At 35.7% G+C, this 22243-nt stretch overlaps 1 protein-coding gene across 7 annotated transcripts in view; it reads left to right on the top strand.

Moving 5' to 3' along the window:
* The window catches only part of LOC124232943 (NEDD4-binding protein 2-like), an 86524-nt gene that overhangs the window by 46694 nt on the left and 17587 nt on the right, over positions 1–22243 (top strand). For 6 of the 7 annotated variants that reach the window (XM_046649897.1, XM_046649893.1, XM_046649894.1 and 3 more), the window contains 6 exons: positions 795–3178; positions 4062–4147; positions 4716–4761; positions 6017–6213; positions 9056–9174; positions 21360–21498. In XM_046649897.1, coding sequence (XP_046505853.1) covers positions 795–3178; positions 4062–4147; positions 4716–4761; positions 6017–6213; positions 9056–9174; positions 21360–21498 — 2971 coding nt within the window. Of the gene's footprint in view, positions 1–794; positions 3179–4061; positions 4148–4715; positions 4762–6016; positions 6214–8322; positions 8460–9055; positions 9175–21359; positions 21499–22243 lie in introns of those variants that run through there. The other variant, XM_046649898.1, reaches the window with a different exon arrangement.

The raw sequence follows: 22243 nt of genomic DNA, 5'->3' as shown, positions 1-22243 counted from the left end.
GACTTAGAATAGCATCTGGCCCATAGCAAACTTAATGTTAGATGTGATTTCACTTAGGAAGGCTTCAAGGGAGAGTTGGGGCTTTGAGAGGTCCTGGAATAAAGAAAGAAAGAAAGAAAGGAAGGAAGATGAGTTGACAAATTGAATAAGGAAAAGCACTGAAGTTCAAAGTGTAATGATTAGGCAAAAGTGCTCTGAGTCTGAAATTAACATGGAGGATGGTTTTTAAAAATTTGACAAGTGACGTCTCAAATGAGAGCTCTCCTCCCTTTCTTTCATTTTTCTTAATAGTGCAAATCGTGTTTGTTGACTCTTTAGGACTTTGTTAATAAATGAAGCTTAAGTGTTTTCCTCTGTAGCAAAGACAGATAGGTGGTATAGAGGCAGACCTGGTTTCATGAATACGTTAAGCTTAAATAGGTCAGAAAGAAGCCAGGGGGGTGATGTCTTCTTCTAGGAGCAAATTTAGAACCTAAACTTTAATATTTCATGCATAATCAGCACCTTAACTGAAAATCTCATGTTTATTATGCAATTTAAAAAAAATTGAGTGCTTCCTATATGTCAAGCATTGTGCTGGGTATTGGGATTACAACAAAGGGATGTGTTCATAGTGCGTTAAAGAAAGATCAAGGTTAGCTTTTGTAATTTTAATGTAGTTTATTTCTAGAATTTTTAGAATAAATAAATGTTAAGTGCCCTGTCTTTCAGTTGAGTCCTTCTTTAATTTAAATCACGATATTAATAGTAACATTAAGAGATTTCCTTATAATACTTTTAAAAAAATCTTACAGCCCGAGAGACAATGAAGATATTACCTCTGAAAAAGAAGAAAATATTTTATCCTCATCTTTGAAGCACCTAGAGTTAATTGAAGAGAAGAAACTTGAAGTAACCAAAGCAACTATGTTACTTGAGAATGTTACTTATCTCCCTAATGCAGATTTAAACAAAGGAAGAAAAGAAACAAGTGGTATGAATCCTAAAGTTGAGAGTACTTTCATTCAGGAAGTTCCCGACATGGGTTTTTCTGATTTTGAAAGCAGACTACGAGTAACAGACAAAAGTGAAAAAGAAGAGCAAGAAGAAATGGCTTCTGAACAAGAGTATAGTAAAACCAATGTAGATAGTTTTGTAGACAGAGTGTCACCGAGTATTTGCTATGGTGAAAATAATCAAGAAGACTGTGATCTTTCAAATACTGTGCCATTTCAAAATGAAAAGTCTTCAGCTAATGAAGTATTGGAAGAAAGAGCAATGGTAAAGAAAAAAGCCTTTGGAAAACAAAAAAGCAAATCAGCTTTGGAAAAGTTCCAGAGACAGGAGCTATCAAATTTTGTTGGTGACTGGCCAGTTGATAAGACTATTGGTCAGAGAATGAAAAGGAACCGAAAAACTGAAAAAGCTTCCTCTGTACAAAGTGACAAAAAGTATAATTGCCCTCCATCACAGAAAGTATTAGATAATAGTCTGTCTGGGAATATAGATTGTATCCAGCAACGAGGATCTCCACATGAAAGTGTAGAGGCTAACAAGAAGTCACAGTGTGATGATACTTCAGAATCCTTCAATAGCAGTATGTATGATACTTATAAAAATACTGAAAAAAACTCGTTTAACATTGTGGGCGACTGGCCTTCATCTGATTCTTTAGCTCAGAGAGAGCACAGAACAAGAATGCCAAAGGCTGGTTTGAAAGAACCCAACCTAGAATTTGGAACTAATGACAATATGAATGAAATATCCTTATACACGGCACGTGAGGCCTGTTGGGGCACAAGCCCTGAAGAACTAAAAACATTGGGTAGCGCCTCTCTAGGAGGTTCTGAAATGCTGTCCAGTGAAATGACCTGCGAAGATAAGACTTGTCCAAGTGAAAAGATCCATGGGCAGCACACATTGTCTCTTACTTTTACTGATAGTACGCCAACTATTCCTGGAACGGTAGGACCACAGACTTTAGCTGAATTTCAAGAAGGAAAGCTTAAAGAAGTCCCTGGAGTAGAAGTAGGTGTGTGTACTCAGACTGAACCACAGGATTTTGCTCTCTTATGGAAAATAGAAAAAAATAAAATTAGTGTTTCCGATTCTTTGAGAGTATTAACAGGAAGATTAGATGGATTTAAACCAAAAGCTTTGAATATGAACAGAAAATTAGATGTTCAAGAAACAATTCCGTATAGGGTAATGTATGATAAAAGCACGTATGTTGAAGAAAGTGAGCTTACCAGTGCTGATGAATCTGAAAATCTTAACATTCTTTGTAAACTATTTGGATCCTTTTCATTAGAAGCCCTAAAAGACTTATATGAGAGGTGTAACAAAGATATTATTTGGGCCACAAGCCTTTTGTTGGATTCTGAAACTAAATTGTGTGAGGATACTGAATTTGAGAATATCGAAAAATCATATGATGAAGCACAAATTGGGCCATTTTCTCTGGGATTGAATTTGAAGGAAATTATTAGCCAAAGAGGACCTTTAGAGGATTCTGATTTTTCTGTGCCAGAATTTAGCCATGGAAGTGGTATCAGTAGCATTAATATGCAGTCTACCTGTGATTCAGAAAAGGGAAACTCAGAGCAGGCAGAAATAAGAATTACAACTACTGAAAAACCTGGATTAATAACAAATATATTTCCTACTACTACTGTAGATCTAAAGAATACTAATGAAGTGCTTCCTAATAGTCAGGCAGAACTTTCGGGTTTATATAACAGTAAGCAGTCTTTTCCAGGTACTCTAAAAGTCACTACCACTCCAGATGAGAGTGAAATGGAGAAGAATCTAGAAGTCACAGAGATTGGAGACAGTATACGTTCTTTGAATTTGTCTGATGTTGTAAACTCTGTATCGAACACTTCAAATCTTGAATTAAATGAAGAATTTTATTTTACTGACTCTTTTGAAATAAAGAAAAATGAAAATCTTCCAAAGGATTATTTGAAATTTCCAAACACAGAAGAATTTATGAATGAAGATGAACGGGAAATGGAAAAAATTCTAATGGCAGGGAGTACTTTGTCAGCTGGAGTAGGTGAAGAAGATAAAACTGAGATGTTGAATCCAATGCCAGTGACGGCCAAATCTCTGACCATAGACTGTCTGGAATTGGCATTACCCCCTGAACTGGCTTTTCAGCTCAGTGAATTATTTGGCCCTGTTGGTATTGATTCAGGTAAGGGAAAAGTAAATTACCTATATGTGTGTCTTTGTGTGAATAGAATATAGATAGAAGGTTCTATTTCAATTAAAAAATTATTTCATATGTTAACCAAAATGTAAAAGTAATTTGTATTACTTGCTGTATTTTTGACACAACGTGTTTGTAGAGGATTTTAAAAAATGTAATTTGAGGGGCTGACCCAGTGCCATAGTGGTTAAGTTCGTGTGCTCTGCTTCAGAGGCCCAGGGTTTGTAGGTTTCGATCCTGGGTGTGGACCTATGCACTGCTTATCAAGCCATGCTGTGGCAGGTGTCTCACATATAATAAAGTAGAGGAAGATGAGCACAGATGTTAGCTCAGGGCCAGTCTTCCTCAGCAAAAAGAGGAGGGTTAGTGGTGGATGTCAACTCAGGGCTAATCTTCCTCAATAAAAAAAAAAGTAATTTGAAGAAATAGAGAGTATTTATATGGAGTTTGTTCATTCGGTGCATATATATTGAAAGTTTTCTCTAGTATTTACCTCATACTTATTTGCACAGATGAGCCTTTTTGAATCATTTGGTGCTTCTCCAGATACATTTAAGGCAAGATTAATTTCTTAGAACACACTTGTTGAAAACTCTCAACTAATGGAAATGAATAAATTAAATATATTTAGATTAATGGACATGAATAACTTAAATACATGAAGTACTGTATAATGGCAGCAGCCAAAAAGTGTGATAACAATGACATATTACATACACAAAAATGTTCCAAGAGATTAATAACTAGAAACAGGTTAGTAATTAATAATACAGATTAGTTTTATGATGCATAAGGTGGTTGAGTACGTTTTCTGCAAATGTATAATGAGTAATGATTATATTTTCTTTTCTTTTTTCCCCCTCACAAGGGTCTCTAACAGTTGAGGATTGTGTGGTTCATATAGATCTGAACCTGGCTAAAGTGATTCATGAGAAATGGAAAGAATCTGTAATGGTTGGTAGGCTTCTTTTTATAAAGAGCTCCGTTTGTGTCCATTTTGTCACCTTTGCTCTTCAATAAAATCTTCTATGTTACACAAAAGGCTTCTATTGAATTTTGACTTTGAGAGAGAATGAGCTTTACCACTTAACAGATTACTGATTTTTTTGTCTCTTTCTAGTATTTTAGATTATTTCCAGACTGGCTAAATGATATAATTAATGATGGAGCTCAGTATGATTGTTGATTTTTTTTTTTTTAAGAGAAAAAAATAATAGTTTTTTACTCCCTAAATTAAAGACTTGCAGTGCTGATTGATTAAATTTCAAGAACAGTGTTTAAGAAAATACAGCGTAAGAGCTCTTTAAGTGGAAAAAAATATATAGATGTAGTCATACTTTATAATTTTATTTATCTAAGTTTATTGTTTTACTTAGATTTAGCAAGAACAATTGATAGTTTTACAAGGAGAAATGATTGCTAGAGAAAAATAATATAATCTCATTTTCTTTTTTGGTTTATAATAATCTTGTTTTCTAATGCATTCTCCTTTGCCAATCCCATTTTCTGCTTTTATGTTTAGGAGCGACAAAGACAAGAAGAGGTATCCTGTGGCAAGGTTATGCGAGGTAAAGCTCATAGTTTTACTTCTAACGTTCTTGTCTCGATGTTGACACTTGGTGTGCATGTATGGATTTTAACTCGTTTTAAATATACTTCCACAAAATATGTTATCCCAGAATTTTGATTTGCAAATAAAAGTTCTTTAAAAACACTTAACATTTATTATTGATATAAAATAAAACTTAAAGAAGAAAAAAGCCCCTATAATATTATTTAGCTTTCATGGGTGCTGTGAAACACCTAAGGTTGCTCTAATCCATGTAGTCAAGGTGTTCCCTGTTAAGATTTTGCTCTGAATGAAAGAAAACTATTCTGGTTTGAGAACATCATTGAAATACTACTTGGTTATTCAAAATTTTTATTGATGTTTATATTAGTAGAGTGCAAAAATCAGTTATTTTTTTGATTCATCTGCCAAATTGAAAATATTTGATTCCAGAAGAGTTCTCTTAGATAGCATTGTCCTCAGTGATTAGTGCAGGGTGGCAGACCTGTTAGTAAGGGTCCTCCTTTTGTGCATGAGTTCCTTCATATACCTCTTTTGTCCACTCCACACTGGGACTCCAGGTTGAAGATTCTTAGGATGAACTTTAGTTCAGATCTGTGCTTGTGTTGTAGCTTCAAGAGCTAAAGCTGTTTGAGAGCTGGAGGTGCCCAAATATCAGAGTTGTGCGAAGGCAATATTTGCTGTTTCTTCACTCTCCAGCAAAGGACTGTATCAGAATGTGTTGATATCCATTAGAGATGCTGAAAGGTTGCACATTAAAACTTGTTATTGTGAACTTCTTAGAATGTTCAGTTCCTTCCTTATGTTGAATGTCATTTGCTCAATGTTTATTGTGTGCCTTCAGTGGGTTACAGGTTTGTCAAAATATTGATCCTTCCGTCCTTGGAGTGACTGGGCAGAGCTGACCGGAGCTGCTCTGGCTGGCTGCAGCTTGCTTTGTTTACCAGCGTATACATGTGTTACTGTTTTCTGTGTGTTGTTGTGATACGAAAAAGAGTGGGAAGCAGTGAGTCGATTTACAGTGATACCCAGATCATAGCTCATTTGAAATAGTCCTGCATTTACACGTATCATTTCTTGCTTGCAATTAGGTGAAGATGTATTTTGAAACTTCAGAGTTGCATTATATTTATGAGCTAAAGGTAAAAAACCGTGTCTCCTGGGTCTCTCTGAGGTAGATGTCACAGATTGAATTACGCTTGTTTTGTACATTTGTTGTTGAGGCTCTGACACTGTTTATACTGCTTTTGTAGATCCTTCCATGGTTGGGCATATTGGTCTTGATAATCCTGAACAAAAATCATCTCAGAGAACAGGCAAAAGATTACTGAAGACTTTAGCAGCACCTGAAATGCTACCCCTGTTGGATCATTGGAATACTCAAACTAAAAAAGTATCACTCAGAGAAATAATGTCAGAAGAAATTGCCTTACAGGAAAAACACAATTTGGTATGAGTTAGTATAAATATTAAGCCTTTGTCTCTGACTCTAGGTTGATTATGTGTGTTTACTTTGTGATTTTTGTTTGATTCTGTTTCCTAGTCTGCAATCTGTATTTAATCTGATTGAAGTTAATGTTAAAATTGAAAATTGTTTTACATATAGTTTAAAGCTGGAGGTTTTTGCCTCTGGGAAATTAGTTGATATTCTATAACAATAAGCCAACCTATGTTAAATCTGTTTTAGATTTAATTTTGCAGGTGATTGAGCTGCATGTTTCTTAGTTTTTGACATTTACTTCTGTAATTTTTTAATTCTAGAAACATGACAAAAATCTTTTATTTAAAGACAATTTCATTCATAAATTAGTAATAAAAAATGTCCTGCTAGTAAGAGGTGTCCATTTTTGAAACAAAATTTTTTAGAGAAAATTTTAGAAACTTAAGAATTTGAATTAAAAAATTAAATACTCTTTTTCTTCTAACTTTTCAATTAAACAAGTTCAAACAGAAACTTCACTTTGAGCTCTATTTATTTTTGTTCCTTGTTCAACATATCTAACTATATGAAGCCATTAGAGAATTTGGTTTCCTTTGCATTTCTTCTTCTTAGCCTTTTTCGGAATTCTGAAAATTAGTATTAGAGAATTTCAAAATCAAAAGGGAAAAGATCTTAGAGGTTATTTAGTTCAATTCTCAAGGAAAAAACCGGAATTCTTAGACGGTGATCTTAAAAACATTTTTACTTTTTTCCTGCTCATTTGTCTGCTCGAAGGAGCACTTTTATTTTTGGCAGAAATATGTACAACTGGGGCATAGGAAGAATGATGGGATTCCACCACCTTCGTATTTATTTTCCCCTGTTACCTTGTTAATTAAGTTGCGAATATGCTGCCATTCCCATCTTTGTGTGTTCATATAATCCAAGGACCAGTCTCTTCAGTAGCATCTTGTAATTTACTGTTGTTTCAAATATCCTCTTCAGTTTATGTGTGTAGTAAATTGGACAAATGGATTTTCTTGAAAAATAAGGAAAGCCTAGAACTTATGCCCAAATAGTGTCACAATTTTTGTTGAAATGTCATTTTCCACTACTTAAACTTATCTTTATGGTTCTAACCTACCTTTTAATTTCTCAGTATAACAATGAACAAATAAGCATCTTTAACTTCCCAATTTAATGCATTTTTTTCTGTCAGTGATTTTTGCTTGTCTTTCTGTGGTTTGGGTAATAGAAGCTGTACTCTTTTGGTCCCCAGGACTCCGCCTTAGTTAGAACCTCAGTGAATTTCTTGATGCCTTCTCCTCACTCTTTGTCCCCAAAGGGGAAATACACTTCGCATTTTTTTAAAGCAAAAAATATAAAATATACTTTAGGCATAATGTATGACTAGAGTAATTAACTAAGATGTTTAAGGTCATGAGTTTTCAGTTTATTGATGAGACCTTAGAATTTAGAGTTTAGAAACTCCATGACCTGGTAGATTGCTAGTAAATCCGATCACTGAATTTTTTAGTAGGTTCAGAGTATAATGCATATCTTAATAAAACATGAGATATTTTTAATTCTTGAAGTGAAGTGGCTTGTTTCCATCATTCTTGTGATGTGTTCAGCTTTACCAGTCCGTTGTACTGGTCAGATTGTCACCTATTGTGGTTCCTCTTCTATTATTGTTTGGTGTTATAAATGGCCTAAGTATGGTTAGGCTTCAAAACCAATAACTATTCTAGGATTGTCCTAGATTATTGTAATTTTTATGTTTAAGAATTTTCAGAGTCACCTTTGAAATTTGGTAGGAAGTTATTTTTCAGACGTTAGGATCTTTGTAGCAAATAAAAATATTATTTATTTACATCACAATGTCAACAAATTGTCTTAGGGTTAGAAATCACTTTAACAATGTATACTATAATCCTAGGTTAGAATTAAAATAAACTTTAGGAGAGTTCCTTTGGTGTGGGAATTTGAACAGATCCAAATATGACTTGTGAAAAAAGAACAATTAGTAACAATTCTCATACAGTTATTTTGGAGTAAATATGTTTGTGAAAATTTTTTAAATTGTGACTTTTAAGATTTTCTGTCAACCTGAATTTGCAACTTATTTGTTAATTGTAGTTTCTGCCCATTGAGGAGAATATGTTTTTGAGGACGTTGTTCACAGCATCACACAGTGTCCCTTTTATGAAGACCCATGGGAGAAATTTCTCTCAGGTCTCAGTACCAGAAAAAGCTGTACTTCTCCTGAGCAACTGGTTTGTTTATATTTTATGGACACTGAGAATCTCTGTTTCCCCCTTTGCTTTGGCCACGAAGAAGCTCAGAACTCAATTTGTGGCCCACCTTTAGCAATTGTACAGGATTTCATGGCATGCATTTATATACTAATTTTACTTGCTAGCTATATCCCATATTCTTACCTTTATTTTCTTTACTCTCTGACTTCATTTATTTATATCCTGTTTACTTATATGTATATATATATGTATATCTTCATCCTTTTTTATATAATATGCTTGAATGTGTTGACTGTGTATATATGAGTATGTATGTATGTATGTATGTATTTATATGCACACGCACACACATACATATATGTAGAAGTATAATTGTGTGTGTGTGTATATTTTGAGCAGCTTCAAGTGCTTTGCAAAAAAATGGGATATAAATAAATAGTGCAAGAATACTTATATTACTAATTTCTGCCTTTAATCAGTGAAGAAAATCTGTGATTGCTTTTACATTAATAGTCTTTGCAACAAAATAGCTATGCTTTTGGATCAGCATAATTAGTATTATAGATTCCATTTTTAAGGGTGATTTTTGCCTTTTCTATTTTTTTTTTCTTTAGAAAAGGGAGTCGCTTATGTTTGAAAAAGATTGTGCCACTAAACTAAAGGAGAAGCAACTCTTTAAGATATTTCCTGCCATTAACCAAAATTTTCTGGTGGACATTTTCAAGGACCACAAGTGAGTGCTGGAAGGATTGCCTGTAGTTTCTACTGTGATGTCATTGAAAGCATATATCATACATTTTAATCTCTTATTTTTATTTTTCTGATAAAAGCAATATAGGTATATTATAAACTATTTAAATGTACTATAGAAAGCAGTTTCTGGCAATTGGTTTATATTCTTCCTCAATTTTTTTCTCATATGTATGCTAACGCATGTGCCTATTTGTTTTTGTGTATATATATAAATATATATTTCACCAAAAAAGAGGTTGTGTTTTATGTGCTGTTGTAGTTTTGTTGGTATTTAGTTTTCCTGTCTGTATTTAGTGATCTGCTCTTCTCTTTTTAAAGTCTACAGAATATTCTATAGTTTTCTTACAATGATTTCTTAAAGTACTATAGTTTATTTAAACATGCTTATGGATTTTTTGACTGTAAGAAAAATTGAAAACCCTATTGCACCAAGCATTCTTGAACATACATCTTTGTGTACATGGGTGAATGCTATTATAGGCTTGTTCCTTAAAAGTGAAATTGCTAGGTCAGAGTGCATTTAAAATTTTATACCTAATGCCCAATTTCATTTGATAAAGGCTTTCTCTATTGGTTGTATGCACTGATAGTGTAACTGACTCTGCGTATTAACAATCTTTAAAATTTTTGTCAAGCTGATGGGAAAAATGATATTCTGTTGTTTAAATTCTTATTTTTCTGATTACTAGTAAGGTTGAGCTTTTTTCATTTATTTCTCTTTCTGTTAGTTGCTTACTTTTTGCCTGTTTTCTTTTTGGTTGTTTCTATTTCTAGATTTGCGAAAGTTCTTTGTATATTATCTATAGTAATCTTTATTAATATAGATTATAATTATTTTTTCCTGTCGTGATACTTATCTCTTAACCTGGTATCATTTCTTTGGTCATATACATGTTTTAATTCATATACTTTACCATAAAATCTTTTTTCTTTGTTGTTTCTGAATTTGATGTCTCATTTAGGAAGTCCTACCCCAATATTATAAAAATATTTCTTCAGTATTTTTAATAGTTAAAAAGTGTTTAATTTATCTGGCATTTTTATGTGTATATTATGAGGTAGAGATTTAACTTAATTGTTTTTCCAAATAACTAACTGGATGAAGAGATCGTCTTTACCCACTGATACAAAATATAACCACTAATATTTACCACATTCCCAAATATACATTTTCTTTTAAAGACTCTTTGATTTTATTGAGCTATTTGTTTGGTCCTGAGTTTCTACCATATTGTTTTAATTACTGTGTTATTGTGTGCTTTGATGTTTGATATGTTAAGAGTGCTTCTAGTTTGAATAACATACATATACTTTTGATCTTATCTTTTTCTTAAATTCTTATTTTAGTAAGAGTTACTTTAAATAGCTGCCTTTTTAGAATCTTTTGAGAATTCGCATATGAATTTTTTTCTTTAGTTTATTAGTATATTTTGTGTCAGTCACAGTAATAGATTTCTGGAATAAAACCTACTTTACCTTTAGATATTTTTTTACAGTAAATATAATTAACTTTTTTGGGTATTTTGATGCCAAAATAATGTTTTTCTTATTTATTTATTTATTTGCTTTTATTTTATTGTGGTAACATTGGTTTATAACATTATATAAATTTCAGGTATTACATCATTGTATTTTGATTTCTGTGTAGATTACATCATGTTCACTACCCAAAGGCTAATTATAATCCATTACTATACACATGTGCCTAAGCATCCCTTGTGCCCTCCTTTCTCCCTGCTTCCCCTCTGCTAACCACTAATCTGATCTCTTTCTCTATGTGTTTGTTTGTTTGTTGTTCTTGTCTTCTATTTATGAGTGAGATCATATGGTATTTGACTTTCTCCCTCTGACTTATTTCACTTAGCATAATACCCTCAAAGTCCATCCTTGTTGTCACAAATGGCAAGATTTCATCCTTTTTTATTGCTGAGTAGTATTCCATTGTGTACATATACCACATCTTCTTTATCCATTCGTCCCTCAATGGGCACCTAGGTTGCTTCCAAGTCTTGGCTATTGTGAATAATGCTGCAGTGAACATAAGGGTGCATATATCTTTATGCATTCGTATTTTCATGTTCTTTGGATAAATACCCAGCAGTGAAATAACTGGATTGTGTGATAGTTCTAGTCTTAATTTTTTGAGGCATCTCCATACTCTTTTTCCATAGTGGTTTACCAGTTTACACTCCTATTGGTAGTGTACCAGAGTATCCTTTTCTCCATATCCTCTCCAACGCTTTTATTTCTTGTCTTCTTAATTGTGGCCATTCTGACAGGAGAGAGGTGGTATCTCATTGTAGTTTTGATTTGCATTTCTCTAATAATTAGTGATGTTGAACATCATTTCATGTGCCTGTTGCCATCTGTATATCTTTGGAAAAATGTCTCTTCAGATCTTTTGCCCATTTTTTTAATGGGGTTGTTTGTTTTCTCGTTGTTGAGATGTATGAGTTCTTTATATATTTTGGATATTAACTGCTTATCAGATATATGGTTTGCAAATATCTTCTCCCAATTGTTAGGTTATCTTTTCGTTTTGTTGATGGTTTCCTTTGCTGTGCAACTAAAACTAAGGCTTTTTAGTTTGATCTAGTCCCATTTGTTTATTTTTTCTGTTATTTCCCTTGCCCAGTCAGACTTGGTACTTGACAATATGCTGCTAAGACCAACGTCAAAGAGGATACTACATATGTTTTCTTCCAGAAGTTTCATGGTTTCAGGTCTTACATTCAAGTCTTTAATCCATTTTGAGTTAATTTTTGTGTATGATGCAAGATAATGGTCTACTTTTATTCTTTTGCATGTGGCTATCCAGTTTTCCCAACACCATTTATTGAAGAGACTTTACTTTCTCTGTTGTATATTCTTGGCTCCCTTGTTGAAAATTAGCTGTCCATACATGTGTGAGTTTATTTCTTGGCTCTCGATTCTGTTCCTTTGATCTGTGTGTCTGTTTTTGTGCGAGTGCCATGTTGTTTTGATTACTATCAGTATGTAGCATATTTTGAAGTCAGGGAGTGTAATACCTCCAGCTCTGTTCTTTTTTCTCAGGATTCCCTTGGCTATTTGGGGTCTTTTGTTGTTCCATACAAATTTTAGGATTCTTTTTCTATTTCTGTGAAAAATATCGTTGGAACTTTGATAGGAATTGGATCAAATCTGTAGATTGCTTTAGGAAGTATGGACATTTTAACTATGTTAATTCTTCCAATCTGAGAGCACAGAGTATCTTTCCGTTTCTTTGTGTCTTCTTCAATTTATTTCAACAATGTTTTATAGTTTTCAGTGTACAGATCTTTCACATCTTTGGTCTAGTTTATTCCTAGGTATTTTATTCTTTTTGTTGAATTGTAAGTGGGATCATATTCTTAATTTCTCATTCTTCTACTTCGTTGTTAGTGTATAGAAATGCAACAGTTTTGTATGTTGATTTTGTATCCTGCAACTTTACCATATTCATTTATTGTTTCTAAGAGTTTTTTTGAGGATTCTTTAGAGTTTTCTCTATATAAAATCATATTGTCTGCAAGTATTGGCAGTTTCACTTCTTCCTTTGCAATTTGGGTCCGTTTTATGTCTTTTTCTTGCCTGATTGCTCTGGCCAGGACTTCCAATACGATGTTAAATAAGAGTCATGAAAATGGGCATCCTTGTCTGGTTACTGTTCTTAGAGGAACAGCTTTCGGTTTTTCTCCACTGAGAATGATATTTGTTGTGGGTTTGTCATATATGGCCTTTATTATGTTGAGGTGCTTTCCTTCTATACCCATTTTATTCAGAGTTTTTATCATAAATGGATGCTGTATCTTGTCAAGTACTTTATCTGCATCTATTGAGATGATCATATGATTTTTATTCTTCATTTTGTTAATGTGGTGTATCATGTTGATTGATTTGCAGGCGTTGAACCATCCCTGCATCCCTGAAATAAATCCCACTTGATCATGGTGTGTGATCTTTTTAATGTATTGTTGTATTCAGTTTGCTAGTATTTTGTTAAGGATTTTTGCATCAATGATCATTAGTGATATTGGCCTGTAATTTTCTTTTTTTTATGTTGTCCTTGTCTGTTTTTGGTATCAGGGTAATGTTGGCTTTGTAGAATGGGCTAGGAAGCTTCCCCTCTTCTTCAATTTTTTAGAAGAGTTTGAGAAGGATAGGTATTAAGTCTTCTTTGTTTCATAGCATTTACCAGGGAAGTGTCTGGTCTGGACTTTTATTTTTTGGGAGGTTTTTGATTACTGTTTCGATCTTTTTACTGGTGATTGGTCTATTCAGATTCTCTATTTCTTCTTGATTCAGTTTTGGAAGGTTGTATGATTCTAAGAATTAATCCATTTCTTCTAGATTATCCAATTTTTTGGTGTATAGCTTTTTGTGGTATTCTCTTATAGTCTTTTGTATTTCTTAGGTATGCATTGTAATTTCTCCTCTTTCATTTCTGATTTTATTTGAGCCTTCTCTCTTTTTTCTTGGTGAGTCTAGCTAAAGGTTTGCCAATTTTGTTTATCTTTTCAAACAGCTAGCTCTTAGTTTCATTGATTTTTTTCTATTTTTTTCTTAGTTTCTGTTTCACTTATTTCTGTTCTAATTTTTATTATTTCCTTCCTTCTGCTGATTTTGGGCTTTGTTTGTTCTTCTTTTTCTAGTTCCTTTAGGTGCACTGTTAGCTTGTTTATTTGGGATTTTTCTCGTTTGTTGAGGTAGGCCTGCTTTGCTATAAACTTCCCTCCTAGAACCACTTTCCCTGTATCCTATAAATTTTGACACATCATATTTTCATTATCATATTTCTCCAGGTATTTTTAGATGTCTCCTTTGACTTCTTCATTGACCCAATCATTGTTCAGCAGCATTTTGTTTAATCTCCACATATTTGTGGCTTTTCTGGTTTTCTTCCTGTAGTTGATTTCTAGTTTCGTACTGTGATGGTCAGAAAAGATGCTTAGTATTATTTCAGTCTTCTTATATTTATTGAGACTTGTTTTCTGGCCTAATATATTATCTATCCTGGAGAATGTGCCATGTGCGATTGAAAATAATGTGTATTCTGTGGTTTTTGGATGGAATATTCTGTATATATCTACTAAGTCCATCTGGTGTAATGTGTTATTTAAGGCCAATGTTTCCTTGTTGAGCCTCTGTTTGGATGATCTATCCATTGGTGTAAGTGGAGTGTTAAAGTCCCCTACTATTGTTGTGTTGCTGTCTATTTCTCCTTTTATGTCTGCTAATGATTACTTCATATATTTAGGTGCTCCTATGTTATTTCCAAGTGTTATATCCTCTTGTTGGGTTGTTCTCTTTATCATTATGTAGTGCCCTTCTTTGTCTCTTGTTACAGCTTTTGTTTTAAAGTCTATTTTGTGTGATGTTAAGTCTTGCTACCCAGCTTTCTCTTCACTGCCTTTTGTGTGGAGTATCTTTTTCTTACACTTTCAGTTTGTGAGTGTCTTTAGGTCTGAAGTGTGTCTCTTGTATGCAGCATATATATGGGTCTTGTTTTTTATCCACTTGGCCGCCATATGCCTTTCAATTGGAGCATTTAGTCCATTGACATTTAAAGGAGCTATTGATAAGAATTACTTATTGCCATTTTGTTATTTTTTTTCTGAGTGTTTTAGTAGTTTGTTCTCTGTTCCTTTCTTCTTCTCTTGCTCTCTTCCCTTGTGGTTTGATGGTTTTCTTTAGTATTATGTTTGGGCTCCTTTCTCTTAATTTTTTGTGTATTTATGATAGGTTTCTGGTTTGTGATTACCATTAGATCTGTATATAATAACTACATGTATAGCAATCTATATTAAGTTGATGGTCCCTTAAGTTTGACCTCTTGCTGAAAGCTCTACTCTTTCACTCCCCTCCTCCCACATTTTATGTTTTTGATATCATATCTAACCTCTTTTTTGTGCATACGTATCTGTTACCCTCTTACCATGGAAATAGATAATTTTAGTACTTTTATCTTTTGACTTTCATATTAGCTTCATAGGTGGTTGATCTGCTACCTTTGCTGTATATTTGCCTTTACCAGTGACTTTATTGTGCTTTTTTGTGTGTGTGAGGAAGATTCACCCTGAGCTAGCATCCGTTGGCCAATGTTCCTCTTTTTTTTGCTTGAGGAAGATTGGTCCTGAGCTAACATCTGCGCCCAGTATTCCTCTACTTTGTATGTGGGATGCCCCCACAGTGTGGCTGATGAGTGGAGTAGGTCTGTACCTGGGCTCTGAACCTGTGAACCTGAGCCACCGAAGCAGAGCACGCAGAACTTTAACCAGTCGGCCACAGGGCTGGCCCCTGTTTTTGTTTTTTTGCCATAATTTTCTTATTCCTATTTGTCATCTTTTCTTTTACATTTAAACAAGTCCCTTTAGCATTTCTTGTAAGGCTGGTTTCTTGGTGATAAACTCCTTTAGTTTTTGCCAGTCTGGGAAACTCTTTATCTCTCCTTTCATTCTGAATGATAACCTTGCTGGGTACAATATTCTTTTTTTTTTTTTGGAGGAAGATTAGCCCTGAGCTAACTACTGCCAATCCTCCTCTTTTTGCTGAGGAAAACTGGCCCTGAGCTAACATCCATGCCCATCTTCCTCTACTTTATATGTGGGACGCCTACCACAGCGTGGCTTTTGCCAAACGGTGCCATGTCCGCACCCAGGATCCGAACTGGTGAACCCCCGGCTGCTGAGAATCGGAATGTGTGAACTTGATCACTGTACCCAGTCCCTGGGTAGAGTATTCTTGGCTGTAGATATTTTCTCTTCAACACTTTAAATATATCATGCCACTCCCTTCTAGCCTGTAAGGTTTCTGCTGTGAAGTCATCTGATAGCCTTATGGGGTTTCCTTTTTATATAACTTGTTGCCTTTCTCTTGCAGCTTTTAAGTTTCTCTCTTTATCTTTAATTCTTGCTTTTTAATTATAATGTGTCTTGGTGTGGGCCTCTTTGGGTTTATCTTGCTTGGTGCTCTCTGTGTATCCTGTTCCTGGATGTCTGTTTCCTTCCTTAGATTAGGAAAGTTTTCAGCTATTTCTTCAAATGATTCTCTGTCCCTTTCTCTCTCTCATCTCCTTCTGGGACACCTATAATATGGATGTTAGTGTGTTTGATGTTGCCCCAGATGTCTCTTAGACTGTCCTCATTCTTTTTTTTTTTTTTTTTCTGCTTTATCTCCCCAAACCCCCCCTGTACACAGTTGTATATCTTAGTTGCAGGTCCTTCTAGTTGTGGGATGTGGGACGCCACCTCAACGTGGCCTGACAAGCGGTGCCATGTCCGCGCCTAGGATCTGAACCCTGGGCCACCGCAGCAGAGCGCGCAAACTTAACCACTTGGCCATGGAGCTGGCCCCTGTCCTTGTTCTTTTAAATTCTTTTTATGTTCAACTTGGGTGATTTCCTCCAGTCTTTTGTCTAGCTCGCTGATCCATTCTTTTGTATCACCTACTCTGCTGTTGAGTCCTTCTAGTGAATTTCTCATTTCCAGTATAATATTCTTCATTTCTGATTGGTTCTTTTTTATATTTCCCAGTTCTTGGTTGACATTCTCACTGAGTTCATCCATTTTTCTCCCAAGAGCAGTGAGCATTCTTATGACTATTAGTTTCTACTCTTTGTCAGGTAGATTGTTTATCTCTGTTTTGTTTAGTTCTTTTTTCTGAGGATTTGTCCTGTTCTCTTATTTGGAATGTATTCCTATGTCTCCTCTTTTTGTCTCTTCTCTGTGCTTATATCTGTGTATTAGGTAGATTAGCTATATTTCCCACTCTTGGAGGAGTGGCCTTATGTAAGAGATGCCTTAGGAGGCCCAGCAGTGTGCTTCCCTCTCATCACCAAATGTTCTAGGAGTGACCGCTGTGTGGCCTACTTGTGTCTTTCTGTTGTGGCAGTGTTGTTCTTGCTGCAGGTGCCTGGGGAGGCGAGGCTGTCCCTATGGCAAGCTGGTTGTAATGCTTAGCTGTGTGTGGCTGCTGCAGTCCCTTCAGTCACTTACTGTACATGGGGAGCTCCAGCACAGTTGGCCCCAAGGTCGAATAGCACATTTCTGTTGCAGTTTTTCTCTTAAGTGAGTAGGCCCCCAGCGTGGCTGGTTGTTAGGCTCAGGGGCTTACAATTACTGTGGGCCTCTGCCTTGCAAGGCTTTTGTCAGCTCTCTAAGGAGTGCAGCTGAGTAGGGCCAGCCCTAGGCGTGGGAGCACCATGTGGCTGTTTGAGAAATACAAGTCTTCTGTAGCTGACTAGCCCCACTGCCTGCAGGGCCACACACTGCATCAATACAGTCCTGCTCCGTGCACACACACTGACACACTGAAGCACACTCAGTCACCCCACTGCGGAGGCCCTACACACACCACTAATGCAAGCCCACTCCTTTATGCATGCCCTGCCCCACAGAGGTGGACTCACTCACCTGGCTGCAGAGGTTCTAGACACCCCACCTCTGTGGGCCCATGCGTTGCCCCAGGACTTGCTTTTTGGTGGGGCCTGTACCTAAGGCAGGCTGCCTGCCCTGGCTGAGCTGGATTAAATCTGTGCTCTGGTGGTGGGTCAGACTCCTGGGCTAAGAGCTCCAGTGGCATCTGCAAACATCTGTGTCAGCATGCCTGTACTAGGTCACAATAATGGCTGCCACCAATATCTGAGTCCCTGGGGAGGGGGTCCCAGCCTGGGGCGGTTTCACCTCTTGCTAAGGTGTACCTAGAACCTATCATGTGAGTCTCTTTTCTCAAAAGGACTGTACACCTTTCTGGTAATTTTAGGTTGCTTTCTGAAATGGGTGAATTTGTGCGTGGCCCCTTTAAGAGCAGGTTTTTTTCCGTTTATGCCTGATAGCTTTTCTGGGGCTAATCCCCATTGTTGTTAATAGCCGGCAAAGCTAGATATTATGACATTTGTCTCGGTTGTGCTGAGTCCAGAAGCTGCTTATTGTGGTAACACTCTGCCGCTCAGATCCCTAACTCCTCCAGGGAAGTATTCGTACCTCAAGGTTGCTCCTGGCCAGCCATGAAGTGCCGCAGCCAGAACATGGCTTTCCCTCTCCAGAAAGGAATTTCTGTCTCCTCCACCTCGGTCAGCACTGTCCTTGTTTGGGAGGTTCTTTTTGTCTAGTTTTCCGTTCTCTCTCAGGGGTAATTTTTCCAAGAATAGTTGTAAATTTGTCCTGTCCGTGGGAAGAGGTGAGTTCAGAGTCCAACTATGCTGCCGTCTTGACATTGGATCCTGCCTTTATGTTTTTGTTTGTTTTTTTCCTTCAATGCAGTGTAGGAATTGATTTTGGGATTTTTGTAACAGTAATTAAATGAGATTGGTCTGTGATTTTTCTGTTCCTGTTCTATCTTTGTCAGATTTTGGTTTGAGGGTTTTATTTAGTATTAGGCTTCATAAAATAAACTGGCAAGACTGCCGTTCTTCTCTATGCTCTGGAAAGCTTAATGACTTAGTATCTTGAAGGTTCTGGGCTTGTGCCTCTTCAAGGAGGGGATCTTTAGAACCTTTTAAGCTTATTACTTTATTCACGTTTGCTTTTTTCACGAGGCTTTTCTGGTAGTCTTCCAGAAAATCATCAGTTTTACCTTGGTTTTCAAGTTTATTATTGTCAAATTGTATATAATATTCTTTTATAATTAAAAACATTATTTTGTATTTGATCACATCCCTTTTCTTTTTCCTAATTTCTTTTCTGTTTTCTCTCTGTTTTTACTCTTTATTAGATTGGCCCTTTTAAAGAACAAGCTTTTGGTTTATTGATCAAAGTCTGTTGTTTTAATGTTCCCTAATCACTTAATTTTGTTTTTATTTTTGATGATTCTTTTCTATTTTTGATGGTTCTTTTTGCTTGAAATTTGTTGATATGTTTTCAACTCTTTGCTTAGTTTGTTTCCTTTCAGTCTTTAGTAACAAATACTTTTAAGAGTATGAATTTTTCTCTGTATAATGTTTTGATTTTGACATATAGTACATTCGTTTTCATTATTTTCTAAATAATCTCTAATTCAGTTTGATTTTTCATTTACCCAAGAGTTTTAAATTTTCTAAGTGGTTTGATGGCTTTGATGGTGGAGGCGGGGCGGGGAGGGAGGAGGACTTTTGCTTATTTTGTTTTGTTGTATTGGGGTATAAGAATGTGACCTGTAAGAGTTCTTTTTGGAATTTGAGTTTTTCTTTGTGGTTTAATACATGATCAGTTTTTATAAATATTTCGTGAAAGTGCTTTTGAAAAACATAGAACTCTGCATACTCAGCAGTAATAAATAAATATGTCACTTAAATCAGGTTTTTTTTTTTTATTGAGTTATTGATAGCTTACAATCTTGTGAAATTTCAATTGTACATTAATGTTTGTCAGTCATGTTGTAGGTGCACCACTTCACCCTTTGTGCCCACCCCCCACCCCACCTTTCCCCTGGTATCCACTAAACTGTTCTTGGTCCATAGTTTTAAATTCGTCATATGAGTGGAGTCATACACAGATTATCTTTCTCTCGCTGGCTTATTTCACTTAACATAATTCTCTCAGGGTCCATCCATGTTATTGCAAATGGAATGATTTTGTTCTGTTTTGCAGCTGAGTAGTATTCCATTGTATATATGTACCACATCTTCTTTATCCATTCATCTGTTGATGGGCACTTAGGTTGCTTCCACGTCTTGGCTATTGTAAACAGTGCTGCAATAAACATTGGGGTGCACAGGACTTTTGGGATTGCTGATTTCAGGCTCTTGGGATAAATACCCAGTAGTGGGATGGCTGGATCGTTTAAATCAGGTTTTTAATGGTATAATTGCAATCCATAATTTCCCTATTTCTTTTTGCTACTAACTTGCTGTTTTCTTCGAAATATGTGTTAAAATCTCCCCAGGGGCTGGGGGTTAGGGGCTGGTACTGGCATATGGCAGCTCTCTTCTATGGGGACCTAGGGCAAGAGGGCCTGATGTGAAATAACCCAGAATTGTGGTTCTCTAGGTAATGTAAGGGGGCTGAGTGAGTTCTTCCTGGGGATGGCTAGAGTGATCGGTCAGGACCCTCAGGGTAGGTGGTTGATTCCCTCCATTTGTCTGCCAACCACTGGATAATTTTCTCAGTTAGCAGTAGCTTCAAGTTCATCCTGGTAAGAAGGGTAGTTGGATTCGGTTACTGCAGTATATGCCTGAGGTATAATTTCCCTCAAACAACACCAGTGGTGGAGACTGGCTTCTAGCCCCATGAGTGAGCAAGCTTGGTGATTTTAAGGGCTAGACAGGATGTAGATAATTGCTGGTAGCTTCCAGCCCCTAGGAACCCCTATGTGTTGAGCATATATGAGGAGTGGGGTGAGAGGGCTAAAGTGGAAATGGTAGTCCCAAATGGTTCCTCTTTAAGGATTCTCTTTAACAAACTGAAGAACAGCAAAATATCACACTACTTTGGATAACTAATTATTACATTTCAAAAATATTCCTTTGTGGTCACCTCTTCGTTTTCTGACCATTGAGAGAGATCGGGAGGCTTAAATGGTCTGAAATAATGAGCAGTATAAAATCATTTATAATTTGCTTTGGAGTGAGTTTTTTTAGATATTAGAACATGAGTGTATCAGATATTTGTCAATTTTTAGAATTTCCTATTGCAGATAATGTAGTATCACCATGAAAATGTGCCTGAATAACGTAGGGGTGAGAGGTAGATACTGTTCTACTTTGTCCTTTCTGTATCCGCACTTAGAATTTCTTTGACTAGAACCCCGTGGTATAAGTAAAAAGTAAAATTTGGCACAATAAATGTCAGTTTAAAGATCTATTGTCTGTGTTTGATGTTTGAAGGAAACTGAAACCATGTGTGAATCCACCAAGGGACTTAAGAGGTATAGCTGATAAGATGAAAGAAAGCTTTGTTGTGGATATTCTACCTGGAATAAAAGATCAGAAAATGAATTAATTATCAATATGTTACCTTTTGGTATTCCTTCTAAAAATTAGTTTGGTGAGAATCTATACTTGACTTACCCTCTGTTCATTCTTGAGTCTTTCAGATATGCAATTAGCATTTAATTTCAATGTTTAAAACTTAAAAGTGAGCCAGTTTTTCATATTCTTCTAAAATGTTTGAAGGATTGCTTATGTTAATGTTTCCACATAACTTTTACTTTCGTTTACTGACATTATATTTGTACTTAAACTCTCTACAGCTATTCATTAGAACACACAGTGCAATTTCTAAACTGTGTTCTTGAAGGAGACCCTGTAAAAACAGTTGTAGCACAAGAGTTCGTTCACCAAAATGAGAATGTCCCTTCTCATACTGCACAGAAGTCTAAGGAGAAAAAGGTATAGAGTTACTCATTTTTTATTATAATGGAAAATAATTATATATGAAAATATAGTTGGTTCATTGAGATAATTTAATGATTATTTCTTACCATTTTGACTAGATCGGAAATTTAACCAATTTGGTTTAGAATATCTTTACTCAAAATAATGAATTTATAGATGATTGTTTTTTTCTTCAATGTCATTGTGCATGGCAAACACTTGAATTTCTGTGAATTTTTCTGTGTAGACTCTAGACAGTAGAGTATGAGGTTTAATTGAATAGCAGTAGGGTGGTAATATGATGTGTTTTATGGTGTAAATATGTGGACGGAATTGCTTAACCATTTGAGAAACTGCCAAACTTTTTTCCAAAATGGCTGCACCACTTTATGTTCTCACCAGCAGTGTATGAGGGTTACAATTTCTTCACATCCTCTCTAATACTTGTTATTATCTGTCTTTTTTATTATAGCCATCCTAGTGGGTGTGAAGTTGTTTTAAGGGTACCTGGGATTTGTTTTAATCAGGCATGGTAAGACACACAGACATGGAGATGTCATAAAGGAAGAAGTTCATTATATGCACAGATCCCTAGAAACAGGCATGGCCCACTACGCAGGGCCACATGAGGAAGCCCCAGGATCAGTCAGGAGGCAGAGAGAGTAGGGGAAAATGTGGGCAAGAGCCTTTATTGTGGTTTCTGTGGGAAGAAATGGATGAGACAGGGTAAGCAGGCATAGAATTGGATGGTTTGAATAAT

Source organism: Equus quagga, unplaced genomic scaffold (assembly GCF_021613505.1).
Source record: "Equus quagga isolate Etosha38 unplaced genomic scaffold, UCLA_HA_Equagga_1.0 146_RagTag, whole genome shotgun sequence".
Taxonomy (NCBI): Eukaryota; Metazoa; Chordata; class Mammalia; order Perissodactyla; family Equidae; genus Equus; species Equus quagga.
The sequence above is the reverse complement of the archived record's forward strand: the minus strand, read 5'-3'. Positions and strand labels throughout refer to the sequence as shown.